The sequence below is a fragment of the Ambystoma mexicanum genome, chromosome 10, assembly GCF_040938575.1.
Source record: "Ambystoma mexicanum isolate Mex_15411 chromosome 10, UKY_AmexF1_1, whole genome shotgun sequence".
Lineage (NCBI taxonomy): Eukaryota > Metazoa > Chordata > Amphibia > Caudata > Ambystomatidae > Ambystoma > Ambystoma mexicanum.
The window spans coordinates 256,977,927-256,992,843 of NC_090932.1; the positions used below are offsets into that span (position 1 = coordinate 256,977,927).

The 14,917-nt window shown below is 44.5% G+C and overlaps 1 protein-coding gene across 1 annotated transcript in view; it reads left to right on the forward strand.

Moving 5' to 3' along the window:
- The window catches only part of LOC138492854 (mucin-3A-like), a 472,647-nt gene that overhangs the window by 155,084 nt on the left and 302,646 nt on the right, over window positions 1–14,917 (forward strand). The window contains exon 6 of the mRNA XM_069620187.1: window positions 152–343. Coding sequence (XP_069476288.1) covers window positions 152–343 — 192 coding nt within the window. The remainder of the gene's footprint in view (window positions 1–151; window positions 344–14,917) is intronic.

A 14,917-nucleotide genomic window follows, 5' to 3' on the forward strand; every position in this document is an offset into this window, starting at 1 on the left:
GAGTAAGGATACCCTCAGGTTTCTCACACTACAGAATTACATAATGCAGTTGGTGACTTTCTGTTTCAGTGCTGTGAATGAACAGTAGCCACTTTGATGGAATTACGTGTATGTTCCAGTGATTTCTAATAACACTCTTGCCTGATTGCAGTGAAACCCTGCCAGAACGGAGGATATGACGATGGCCTCAAATGTGTCTGCACCCTTGGCTTCCATGGACCTCTTTGCAACTTTACAGAGAATAACTGTCAGAATGGAGGATACAACAATGGTGGCACATGTGTGTGTCCTACAAATCTCTATGGACTTACCTGTGAATTACTTGTGAGCACTATAGTCCTTGGTAAGAGACAGAGATTTTACTGTTCATGCTAATTTCCCTTCCAGTCAGTGCTTTGTCCTTTTCAGGTGTCTTGCGTAACTTGATCTTCTGTGTTATTTAGCTGGCTTCATTCACAAATCTGTATTTTCCTGTGACTTTAACTGACTTTCTCATTCACTTTGTGTATCTGGGTTCATAGAATTGTCTGCACCGACCCTTTAGATAATCAAAAGCATAGAAAGGGACAGTGCACAGGCTCAGAGGGGGGTAGCATGCAAGTTCTGAAGGGGATAGAGCGAGAGAGGGAAGGCAAGTTGAACTTCAAAATCAGAACTTTCAAATTGGAAAGGGATGAATCGGAACAGGAAACAAAGTCAAATAAGCAACTAGTGAAGAATGGGTTCAGCAATGGGGAAACTGTTCAGAGCTTGCACAAAGCTTAAAATACTGTAGAATCCAGTAATAGGTAGGGGGCAACCCCGAATGCATGAACAAACAATTTAGAACTCAAATTCAGAAAGGGACACAAACTCAGAATGTTCAAAAAGTTCAGGGCCGGCAACAACTTCCATAGATAAAGAGTTCAAACAGAAAGCTGATCCAAGAGAGTGACACCACCAGGTGGACAGCATCTCCAGATGAGGGGAAGCAGTGTAGTAAGACCATGGTAGATAGTGGAAGGCCTGGAGAAAAACCCTACACTAAGTAAACAACATTACAGCATTGGTCTGGTGCTATCAGCTCCTTTTAGGTTTGAAAATATCCTACTGTATACTTGTCTGCTAAGAATTTAGGGCAGGCTCAAGACAGACGTATTGCCTTCAAGTCAGGGGAAGGAGAGCTCCTGAAGGGCCACCAGACATTTCGGTCACTACCGTTTCACTATCTTTGCAGTTTTACGATAGGAACTGTTTTTTAATAATAATGCATCATTTTAGTGCATTTGATTTGTTACAGTTCGTGACATAGGACTAAATGGTCGAGCCCCGCTACATATCGAGCCCGACTCTGCACCATGCCTACTCGCCTTCAAGTCTAAGGGCCTCATCACGAGTTGGGCGGTATCACTAGTGAGATACCACCCAACTTTATTTGCCTTACCGCCCACCGGTCCGGCGGTATTACCATTGGATCATGGGTTGGGCAGTAAACGTTATTCCCCATTCCCCATTGGGTCCATTGGAACCAATGGGGAATTTTCAGTGCAATTACCAGCGGCGGTATTACATATTGTCATCTGCATGCTGTTGAACACCCTAAGATCTATCTAAAATAACACTTGGGTCGGAAATTGCCGTCCTAATTCTAATAATAGAAGACACTAATATTCACTGGTACATTAGCAATGTTAATCTCATTTTTGGACCCTCCCCTAGAAAGAAACCATATGAATTCTACCATGAAGAAAGACATAAGACAGAAGAGAAGAAAAATATAAGGCATATACTTTGTAATATTGCCAGTAGTCTTTGGAGGCTGTGAAGAAGCGTTAATATCCATCTGCCCAAATGACATATTGTTTTTAAAAAGGTTCAAGGAATGTCACTCATCTTATTATTCCCCCTTGTCTTCCTCCTGCTGCTGGGGAGGGAGTGTGACGCTCTACTCTTTTCTGACATCACTGATGTGTATCCCTGGCTTCTTGCTGACGACTTCGATGGCTCTGAGCGTGGCGTAGATGACGTTTTGCAGTCCTGTGAATTTCAGTTCTCTCCACTTGTGTATGAAGTTCTGTACCGAAACATGATCACCTGGGAAGAGCCATAGTGGCAGTAGCTGTGACGATTCTTGCTGTTGCTGCGAGAATTCGATTACTGGTGGGGCATGCTCTCTTTGGCGGAGCTCATTCGGGTGAGATATAAACCTGACAGATTGTGTTAGTTCCCTAAGATACCCCCAAATTCATCACATAAAATCTCAGCAGAATTATGTGCATTTGAGGCCGTGCATGCAGGTGTGAGGAGTATATGCAGCCTCTTCCCAGTGACAATCTGATGCAGTGTAAGGTGATGATCATAATCAGGTTGGTTTCGTACCCTGACCCTCGTTGTGTGGTGAGAGTAGATTTTGATTTCTCTAATATTGCAAAAACTGCATGATCTACAGAGAGACTGTCCAGGCACCCCGTAATGATGGTAGATGATTTCTGTATTGTGAAAGCAGTGGCAGCTAGAGCCTGCTCACATGGGAAGTGACCCTACAGGACTTGGTCTAAGAGCCCACTGAAATAAGACAAAGGCTTATGTCCATGGACATTTGTCGGGTGAGGACAGATGTCCATTTGGAGGATCTATGTGATCACTGTGCTGCCCATAATGTTGACGTTGAACAAGCCGACTTTCATTATGGTGCAGTGCAGAGATCACATACATCACTGTGCCCCGCATCCCCCTACCCACCTTCCCTTCGCCACTAACCTTTTAGGCGGCACACACAGAAGTGTGCAGCTGTCTCAACTGTATCCCTGCAGTGTCAATTCTGTCCCACTAACGTGGGTATGAACTGACACTGCAGGGTCCTTTTTTCTTTTTTTCTTTTTTTAACTTTTTTCTTTATTGTCCCCATCTACCATGTAATGGATGTGGGGGATACCCCTGCAACCCCCAAACCCCATTATTCTGACTAACGGGAGCAGGGAATACCCCTGCAATCCCTGCTTCCATTAATCAGAATAATGGTGGTCAGGATATTAGTATGGTGCAAAGGCGCCGTATTCAGTATAGGTGACATTTTTAAGTTGCTATATTTGTAAGTTTCCCATTTCAGTGTGGGAACAGGAAGAATTATTTCTTGTAATCTGCAGTTGCTAAAACTGGTGCATTGCTGATCGCATTTCTTAGTTTCTGAAAAGATTGGATCAGCTCACCTGCGCAGACAATGGATACCTTCACTTTCTGTGCTTCCTTCAACCGTTGCAATAGGGGTTTGGTGTAAGTAGAACAGTCAAATATCCATGCTCGACATTAGTTGCAAACCCTAAGAACTGTTGCGTCTGTTTCAGTGTGGTTAGCTGTGGTGTGTAGAGCACTGCTGCTGCCCTTTCTGGTGTTATTCTGTTCCCTGCTGATAAACGATCTGTCCTAGGTACACAACCTCTTGCTGGCAACACTGCAACTTCTCTTTGTCTACCTTGTAGCCCTTTCCTGCCAATAAAGTCTGTAGTTTTACTGAGTCTCTTCTACATTGTTCTTCTGATGGGCTGCAGACTAGAATGTCGTCCATATACTGAATGACTGTGCTCTGTACTTGTACGTTTCCTGAGTCTATTTGCACTACTCTGTTAACAATCCTAGGGGGTTCACAGTGACCTTGTGGCAATCATGTGTGTTGGAATCTCTGGTCCCTATAGGTAAATATTAGGAGGGGCTGGGACTCAGGATGTAATGGGATGAAGAACAATGCATTCTTGAGCTCTACTACAGTGAAGTGAGTGGCTTTGGTGGGGATGTTACAAAAGAGACTGGCTAGGTTGGGGACCATTGGGAATTCTGCCTCTATAATGTTATTCGACAGGCGTAGGTTCTGAACCATCCTCCAAGATGACCCTTTTGCTTTTTTGACCGAGTATTGTGATGAATACCCAGATGTTGTAATTTCTCCCCTAGGTGGAACCTCTTGCCATGAGGCCAGGGAGGTGAGGCTGCTACCCGATAATACGCCTAGAAGTGGTATTCAGCAGGTAGATCTCATGGGGAGGGCAAACCGCTATGGGATTAGTGATGACCTGGAGGGAACATGGTATTCCACACACACACAAACACACACCTCCTTGCCAACTCCTTCCTTATCTTCCTCGAATCAAGTATCCTCTCCTATTTATGTTTGTAAGATCAGTGAATATCCCATTACTGTGATGAGGAAGAGCAGGCTTAACTCCAGAGACTTCCCTTTGCAATATACTGAGACAAGTATGTGGTGCAGAGCTAGCATGATTCATCATCAGAATTAGATTGAACATGCTAGCATTCAAATGCCCAGTGGCTTAAAGATGGAGGAAGGAATCACACAGTTGTCAGTCCCTTCTTGGAGACACCACAAGTGAGGCACCCATACTGCGAATTCAGAAACTGAAGCTGCTGACCGGGACTCACTCGGAGGAACTACGGCATTCCTCTCTGGTCCGCCGTGCACCGGAAGACCGAGAACAGAGGAAGAAGAAAGCCCAGGAGCGAGAACCCGCTGAACCACGTGGTCGAGCAGGGATGGGCAACCCATCTCCAGTGAAGTGCTGCAGAGCCACGTGAGGCAGCATAAGGATGGAAGAACTAGAGTGGAAACCGTCAGAAGCCACAGGGAAGACCGCAACTGAATTAAAGTACCGGGATCTCCTGTTGAAGGTACTGGGCCTGCCCAGGTCCATGGAGGGAACATAAGAGACCATTATGAGGGTCTGAGACCCAGAACTAAAATATAGGAAAGTTTGGGCAAAGTACTATACCTGGCAGGATTGAAAGTGACCGGTTTGGGGACCCGCAGGTGAACGAGGAGGAATTCCTCAACGTTGCATCTTCGTTGTGGCAGTACCTGGCAGGGAAGTGTACCAGGTCTGCCTACCCAAGCCACAGGAGAGGCTCACAACAAACAGAAACCCTGGGAAAGGCCATGGGAAGGGAGACATTTGCCATGGTGTGTCGAACTGCCATATAAAGCCTGAGAAAGGCCAGGGAAAGGTAGACACTCCCCCTGGTGTGTTGAACTGCCATATAAAGACTGAGAAAGGCTAGGAGGAGGGATACATTCCCCTAACCTTCTTGAACTGTGATAAAGAGCCTGAAAAGGGCCTGGAGAGGTAGTCATTTCCCCAACATCCATGAAATGTGAGAAAAGCCTGAGGGAGATCCGGGGAAAGGAGCCATACCCCTGGTGTTGTCCATCATGAAGCCAAGAGATCAGGGGAAGAAATCCATACCCCCTGGTGCTGTGTACCATGAAACCAACTAGAAGAAAGCCCAGGGAAGGGTTCATTCTCCTGGCATGGCAAATATATTGAGAACAAGGTACCTGGAGGAGGGAGGCATTCTCCAGGAACCCAACAGTGAGGAAAACTATGGGCAATGAGGAATTATGTTTGAGCTGGAACCTTTGAGTTTGAACTGAGAATTTTACAGCACCTCAAGCAGGAACTGTTTGTTATATCCTGGAAAAAGGAACTGAGACCTGCTAAAGGGAGTCATTCTCTCGGGCAAAGTTCCCACTTGCCAATTGGAGCTATAATCCTGTGTCCAGAAGAAAGGAGCCATTATTCTGGACCATGAAGACCCAGCATCTTGTTAGTTTACTTAATAGTGTGAGGGATAGAAGTAGGCATTTTGACAAACAACAGTGGACATTTTTTCATTTACTTGGACATTCTGCTAGATTCCTTAGTTCCTTATTTGAGGCAGGGCAAAGCCTCTTAGAGTCAGGGAGAGAGAGGTTTCTTCTTATTTTTTAACAAAATAAAAGTCTGTGCCAACAATCATGCCACCCGTGTGTCACTCTTCTCCTTCTATACCCTTACAGTAAATAGACATGTTACATGGTGATTCCGATGACTGTATTATGTCCTGCTGCCATAAAGCTACAATAGTATCATACATCCCATCCTCTGCCTCTTTTGACATGGGATACTGCCGTACTCTGGGCAACACTGCATCTGGTTTCAATTTGATGCAAATTGCCCCTATGCCCTTTAACGGTCCTTCATCATGGGGGATGCTGGCCCATAACTCACTGGGCAACTTCTGTAAATCTATCTGCATGTGCAGTGGTAATGTCTTGGCAAGGAGCATGGTGTGTGGTACTTCCCTGTGCTCCACAATTATCTGGCAAGGTATAGAAATTTCAAAAATCATTTCTCCCTCATCCTCTGTGTTTGAACAGCCATTTGTCTGACACATCCGAACAAGGGGACCTCTGGTAAAAGTAACTCCACGGAATGAAAGTAATGCAAAAACAGAGCATACACCAAGCAAGAAATAATGGAAATGTATTGGACCCAAACAGCTGGGAAGCATGGTTCAGTCAGCCCCGTGGAACTCAACTGAATGAATTGAGCTGTCAATGCTGCCCATTGCAGCTGAACATTTTATACCTAATTTGTCAAATTACCATACAACATTTTAGTTACACTTTTATGGTAGGTCACAGGAGCTGATTGTTGGGACTACATCAGTCTCTTGTATCCAAATATATGTTGAATTACCCTGATTGGGTAGAATGTTCCTTAGGCAAGAAATCACATTAACACCCCTCATAACATCACAAATCTTCTCACACCACCCCTCAATTATATGATTGTGCTGATCAGTCAAAAACACTTGTTTGCCATTGCCAAATAGCAAGGGGCGAGACATTCACACAGAGTCGGACCAAGGGTGTGCCCCACGGACATCAACATGGACACTGCACAATGTTGTGCCCTGGGACACAGAAACCTCACTCCACTGATTGGATCCCTGTCTCCCACCCCAGTGCTCTGACCCCCCAGCTCCCTTCTCACACCTCGCTGACAGGTGTACCCTGAAAAACTATACCACACTATGGCTGGAGTTTAAGTAACCATATTTAATTTCTATTCCTCTGCCAATTACCCTTGTTTAACCTGGTGCCTAGCTCAATGGCCTCGAAAGTATCTCTTACAGTGACTTTTGCTGTGTCTCCTTTCTTATGAGCGGTCTGCAAGAAATGCTTTCTTAATGTGGGTTTAAAAAACAAAAATGGCTGTGTGTGTGTGTGTGTGTGTGTTGTGTGTGTGTGCGTGTTACCCTTTTCCTGGCCCTGTCAACATTCGAGGGGCATCACCTATTTCCCCATCTCCCTGTTTCCCGTCCAAATTCTTAACCCTAATTGACATGCACAAAAGGTGATGCGTACCAGAACGAATATTGCGACAATTATCTTAAAAATGTTCACCAACCATATGAGAAACCAAGCAAATAAACTATTGATCCAGTTGTGAGATGTTACTGTGCTCGTTTCTTTCGTCATAGTTCTATGGAGTGTGTGCAGTTCCTCAATAGCCTCCATCAAAGTTCCATTTGCTGCATCATTTGCAAGCACAAAACTACTGCAGATGCTTCCTATTTTCTTATACAACCGCCCTGCATTGCTGTTAATAAATCCAAAATGTATATGTTTTGGAGGGAAACTAACCTAGCCGCCCTCAGCTCTTCCCTCACAGCATTGAGTCCTTTCTCCATCGAATTCACCAATTGTAGTACTTATACCTGGTTACCACCAGCCATTTTGCATTGGCCACTGATTGGACACCTTGAAGCAAAGGGATGCAAAAAAAAGTCTAATGCTTTGTTAAACAGCCATTACTCTCATGGAATATCAGCCAGCCTGTGCAATGGTTTTTGTGGTCAGTAATTACTGTCCCTACGGATTCCCTTCAAATTCAACGATCGAGCTGGTCGTGTATGCACCCCCCACTCAACGCTTTATTAGTGTGTAAATCTTTACTCAATACTGCAGGAAGATTGTTAAATGGAATGAGATCTGAAGGGGCACCACCAGGTCCTGGCTGTGTAGGGTGTTCTGGCAACACGTGCCTGCCTAATCTGGAGGGAGCTAGGCGTATGCCTGGGTTCTGCATGCCCACCATCCATCCATAATAACTTCAGTCCTGCTCCTCAGCGCCAGGATACTCATCATAACTACTGTCCCTGAGGATTCCCTTCAAGTTCAATGATAGGGCTCATTGTGTATTCCCCCCAACCCCCGCTCACTGCTTTATTAGTGTGTAAATCTTTAATCAACATTGCAGAATGATTTGGGGATTTTTGGACAGCTGAGTTCTGAATGGGGCACCAATAGGGTGTGGCTGAGTAGGGTGATGAGCGAGCACATGCCTCCCCAATTCGGAGAGAGCTGGGTGTATGCCTGGGTTATGTATGCCCAGTATTTATCCATAATAACTGCAGTCCTGCTCCTCAGCGCCGGGATACAATTAGCCTTGGTGTATCCAGTATTTGTCCTAAAATATATCGAGCCACTGGATCTGGAACACAAAGAAAATTGGGTGAGTTCCTTTATGTGCAAAGGTTGTTTTTACTCATCGATCCACATTAAAGCGTGAACATTTTTAGTCCAAACTATGAGACAGCTGGTATTCATTTTTCTCACTACATCTTCTTCGAAGGCTACCAGTCCTTCCACCCTACATTGCAACATTCCCTCCTCCCATGCCACATCATGGAAGACAGACCCCACAATACGCCTCCATGGTCTTGTATGGCACCATGGAATGCTGTGCCCTGTCTCATTGGGACACCTTAATCTGCTGTGGGTTGTGAACAGTTGCTCCTCCAGTCTCACCCCTTCTGTCACATATTCTAATATAATGTGTTTTGTGGCCTCCTTTTTTGCCATTCTTATGAGCTTCATATAATTGTCAGCATACACCTCATCCACCTCATCTATCAATTGGACAGTGACAGAGTGTCCCTGAACAACCCCTTGTTTACACAATGACAAGAAGTGCATCAAACACCCACTCTTCAACTGACACTTCCTGAGGGAGAAAGAGTGTGGGCGTCCCTATAGCATGTGGAATAAGAGAGCACACTTAACATGTGTCATTGGTAGTGCTGTGATTGCCTATAATTCCATCCTCGATCATTCCAGTATTAAACACTTCTCGCTTGTGGCTTACTCCTTCATTATTACTCCTAATAGGGGCAAACTGTCTCCTTTCAACTAAAAACCAAATAAACATAAAACCAAAAGACAAAAACACTACACTGTTACAACAAAACTTATACAGTGTATGTCCATCTCCTGCTACTTCCACTTGCTGCAACTCCTTTGGCTTGGTCACAGGTTTTCCATACACACAAAATGAGGAGGAAAAAGTCATGGACAGCTGTTGAATTCATCCCATCAGTTGGCCCTCCTCGTTTCTGCTGTGAGGGGAGTGCCGGTCTTGTCCATGCAGACATCAAACATATGTATCCATGGGCACCTGTCTGCTACCTTCACTGCTGTAGTGGTGCAGTATGTGACAGTGAAGGGTCCAGTTAAGCTTGGCTCCTTCCAAGATCTTGTGCATTTTTTGATGTGGGCTTTTTCAGGATAAAGGGGAGGCTGTGGTTGACATGGTTGCACCTGGCATGAGATGTAGGTGAGAGATTTTGTGAGTTCACTCAAATATGCTTTAAATACATCTCCAAAGAGTTGGGCAGAGCTGTTAGAATCCAAAATTGTATGTGCAGGAGTGAGAAGCACATGCATTCTCCTGCCTATGAGAGTCAAATGATGATCCGCACCAGAGGAATTGCGTAATGCAAATAATGCGACTGGAAGACAATAGAGCCAATTCTGGCAAGTGTCACTGACAGTTTGGAAAGGTGCTCTTTAAGTCCTTTAGCTTGATAATGGTACGCAGAACATAGTTCGCGCTTGATGACGAGTAAGGACGTTACCTCTTTAAATAAATCATTGGCAAAGTGCTATCTGTGTTCGAAGCGCATCACATCCCATACCCCCACCAGACATTATTATGTACATATTAGCCAGCCTCAAGCCAACATGAGAATGGACATGCCACGACGATCATGCACCTATGAGAGCTACATCAGTACTGCATATCGACATATTCAATATGCAAATGCCAGAAGGGCCCCTCCGGGTGTCGTAATGTTGCCTTAATAGTTTTAGGTGTGTGAACTGGTGTACATTTCTGGCACATTCCACAATTATTTGACAACTCAATTACCAGTTCTTGTAAGTTAGTCACAAACCACTGTTCGATAATCTCTGCATCTACATGCTCTTTTGACACATGCTGTAGCACTTTTTGGGCATATCTATGCACAGAATGGGATTACTATAATAAACAATGTTGGATGCAAATGACCGGACAGACTCAAAGAATATGGAAAAGTACTACTTTATTATCAATTCAATAAAGTAGGGCAACTGGCGAACAATGAAATGCAGTTCACACACTCATATTGATAGTTTGGTTACGCAAAGACTTTATACCTGAAAGTGCATCAGCTATGATGTCATCCTATGTGGCAAATAATAAAAGGTTTAGGGATTGGTTAGAGGAACATATTTACTTATAGAGTCTATAAGTATTAGTACTTTTAATGGCTGCTCTTCTTCTGGTAAGCAAGCCTCAAACTTCCCTCTAACTAGGTAAAATACATATTATAACAGTATAACAGTAGTGTATTGGCTCATGCAACATTACATGCTCATCATTGCAAAGGCTCTCATGATAGGTTGGCATCCTCTCCCAACCTTGGACACTCGGTTTACTAGCAGAACTTAAGCAAATTGAAACTCAGGTGCAGAGAAAAACGTCAGACTACAACCCACTTGTCCAATTAGTCTATCATGTCTCATCAGCCAAGCCTTCAGCCAAAGCTTCTTCTTTGTAGTTGACCTTGCAGACTGTTCCGTGCTCTGGGAGATTCAAGGCAGTGTAGGTACACCATTATCTTTATCTGGAGCTTAATGAATAGGCCTTGTTTTTAGTTCTGAATCACATGTGAGGAGACCACATTTTTGTCCATTTCAACATTTTGTTTAGTGCTATTTACTTCAATTATCTCAGATGTCATTACCCTCTTCGACCTCTGGAGACTTGGTTGCTTTACCTCACATAAGCTTTCTTTGTCTTTTATTGTCCAATACTTGGCACTTACAGATGTTTTCGTCTTTGCTTAATCTTAGAGAAATATGTCTTACATACATAGCTTATCCTCTTGAATTCCTTTGTGCCTCGCAATTATTCCTTGATGTGTCATCCTTGATCTCTGGCCAGCAGCTATTCTTTGATCATGCATAGAGTTGCATTTCCAGCCTCTGGCAGCTCTGCAGCTCTGGTCTCTTTCTTCAAGCTCTTTGCTTACTATCATTGAGAACCGGCATCCATTTTTCTAACATGGCGCTTCACCCATGTTATAGTTTCTACTGTAGCAAGCATCTACATGGATCATCTACCTTGCATTTCTGCGTATGTACATTAACTACTCATGAAAGGAGTTGACAGATTTGACCGTCTTGCAGCACAGCAGAAGGGCAGTCATCTCTCCTCCAGCACTTTCCTCAAGACCTTGTGCTTTAAGGTGGCACGAGGCAACGGCAATGGTAAGACTGGGTCCCGGGATCTGAAGGCGCCATTTCTGAATGCTTATGAGAGCACAAGACTTAGCTAACAGAGATTCTTTCCTCCTTTGGACCCCAGGAGTCACTGTAGCGCACCTGCAGAAAGGTGCCTGTTTTCTGCTCGTCTTTCCCAGTCCTTTCCCGGGCTGAATACTTGTTCATGCAGTCTGAGCTTTCCTGCATTCTGAAAGCGAATATGCCAAGGCATGACATATTTTGGCAATTTAAGCTTGCTAACTGTTCCATTCACATTCATTCTTTTTGCTGAGTTCTTTGCTAGATGGCGCTTCAATCTTTGATCCTCGACTTCGAATGAGCAGCATCTTTGCTGGGGAAAGTTTGGAAAATCACGATTTGACACCCCTGACTGCTTACTTGGGTCAACTATCCTTTGTGTGGCAGATTTAGGAGTTGTACGCGATGAAGCTCTGAAGTACAATTCTGACAGATGACATTAGATCCCCAGAGTGGGATGGTTCCTTTAGGGATTCATCGGCCACTTTAGACCACTAGGCTCCACTGGCTAATACAATCAGTTCACCGGCTAACACAACGGATTTAAGCCCAAGTACATGTGCAACATTTGCATCAGACGCCCTGGGCTGGGGCTTTAAGCAAAGAGGGGAAGCCAGCTATAATTCAAGCATGGAAAAGTGGTCTAGAATAAATAGTGACCACAAAAAAAATTCAAATGAAAATTAAGGACCAATTTGGAAGAAAAAGGAGTAGAAGCATGAATGATCAAGGAGGGGATTTAAAATTGGTTTCTTCCCAGGTTTCCCCACCTATACGGGGGGCGAAAGGGAAAGAGACCATTTGATGGAGAGCGAAATGCAGAGCGGACTGACTATCGAAAGGGAGGCCTTGGAAGACACAGCCGCTTGGATGGAGGCATCTACCAATACCCAAGGGGACACATCAGAAGAAGACAGGAGTTGAGAAAACATAGAAGAACCGACTTACTCTCCGGCCACCAGTAAAATGCAGTCCACCCCACAAACAAATTAAGCCACACTTTCGGCTTTAAACTTTGTCCTGAATTCTCTGCTCTCAGTTTTTCTCAAGGCAGAAGTGCAATCCCATCCAGGGTTATTGCTCAAACTCACTAAAGAAACAGCGGATTGTGAGTTATCTTTGGTGGGGATCAACAATGTAATGAACTTAGTATTGAATCCTACCCTGAAAGACTCACAGCTTGAGGTGGTCAAACAAGGACTGGACCTTTCAGCAATTCAATCAGCCCTTGGAGCAAAAACGAAAGAGGAAGAAGGCAATAACTTTCTGCTACAAGAACTCTTGAATTGCTTCAAACCATCATTTGGACCAGTGGATAGAGAAGGAGAGGGGGAGGGATGTGGAGTCAATCCACCCTTTTGATGACACCCCACTGTCTGAGTCGAATCTGGAGGAATTTAGAAGGCTAGCCAACATGGCAGAGGGGGCTATAGAAGAAGATACAGTCCCCCTTCAGACTGCGCTAGAGGATAATCCTTGGGACGTAGATGCAGACACCCAAAATTAGATGGAGACAGTGCACAAGTACTCCAGAGCAAGAAGAGGAGTAAGTAAAAGTGAAGCTAGAAAGAGGAGCTCTAAAACATTTCCCTTGCCACTTAGAAAAGAACTAAAAAAAACAAGAAGCAAAAGAATGTAAAGCAAAAAAAATCAGAAACTCTTTTCTCAAGTCCTTATCGAGATAATCCAGAGAAGATGCTTCAGTGGTAAAAGACAACCTCAACTCAACAGCCACTATTAGGAAGGACTTAAGCGGAACTATTTCTAAGTAGGATTATCAGGAGAAAATATGAAAAAAGCAGAAAGACCACAATGACCTCTTCTTCGGGTGCTACTCAACAAACAATCGAGATTATAAATGCAAAGCGTGGGGCTTCAAACGGACCCACAAGAGCCCGGAATCAAAGGTACAGACCAATTGCTCATCAATAATAATCTGAAGGGGGCAATTATACCTCCGGCAGAAACGGCAAAGAGTCACATATCATCGAGCCAGCAAGATGCAGTGACTACAAGGCTGCCATGGGCCCCAATCTTTTTGAAGAACAAACGTTCCTCACTTACCCCAAGGTTAATTACTGCTCCAGCAAAAACACATTGACAGGGGGCAAGCATGAAATTAGCCCCAATTTTTCTAAAACATCTGAGTATGAAGTCAGCGAAAAACCCTATTATTGGCCTTTGTGATGAATCCTATGGACTCATCACTTTTTTCCCAGTGGTGACCTACTCCCATGTAGCCAGCGGACAGCAGCTGCTGGGGGTAGCTGTATGAGGGAGGATCACATGGGAGGAGACAACTACAAGAGAGATGTTTTGACTTCATTGGTTAAGATGCAGTATTCCCCCCTTTCCCATGAGGAAGACCATCTAATATCAAGGGTCTTAATGGCTTATTGTCATTCTGGTCGGGCCCCCACCTCTGAACCAAACACCCACAACTCGCACATAACATGTTTCTGATGTGCCTTTATGTGAAATCTCAGAGAAAAGCCGTCCAATAACATCCATGGACTCCATCTCCCAAACCCACCCATATAGGAGGATTATTTATTTATTTTATTTATTGGATTTTTGTAATTGTGTTTCAAAGTGCCACAGGACGAAAAGGGGGGGGGGGGCAGAGGGAAAGATACAATAACAGTCCCACTAGGCCTTCTGCAAAGTGACAGGAGCTCAAAGTACACCATGCAGGCTAGTTGTTTTTCCAAGTCTTCATTTGTGGGACAGTTAAAGATTGTGACCGCACTATTGGCTCGAGCAGTGCAGGAGAAGATGTTGAACCCCATGCTGAGGCTCACGAACGTGAGGCACATGGACAGGTGCGGTGGAACGGAGAAGGCCACCGGGACAGGAGGAGAAAAACTTTGTGCGAACAAGAAGGGCCGTGGAGATGCTGGGAGCGGCGCAGGAGCTCCTGGATGTTGGGATGCTCTAACAGACAGCATTCTCCAGTATGGGCTGAAAAGGAAAGCCGGCATATGACCGCATAGCTGTGCAGGACGCTGGAAGAACATCTGCACACTCCAGTGAAACAGTGAACCAGTGAGTCTGCCTGAGGCAGCTGGGGACCACAGGGTGGACCCCAGGGTGTTCCAACAAGCGCAAAATCAAATGTTTGAATGGTACACAATTGCTGGTACAGAAACTACCCAAAGTTTGTTTGAATGCAGTCAAGGCAAAGTACAAATTCAACACCCAATAAGAAGCATGTTTGAATGCAGACAAGGCAAAGTACAAAGGCAAACCCCAATCTAGTACAGATACATGAGATGCCAGTGTGGGGGAAACGTTTGATCAAATGTTACCATAGACAGATATACTAAGCACCTCATGTTATATGCTATAGTATTATATCTACAGAACTGTGAAACGCATAAGAATTCCTGGAAGGCGAGTGCACCAGGAAGCTGAATTTGTATAAAGATTCCTGGCAGGGGAGTATACCAGGCGATCTGCACGTTACAAGAAATTCTA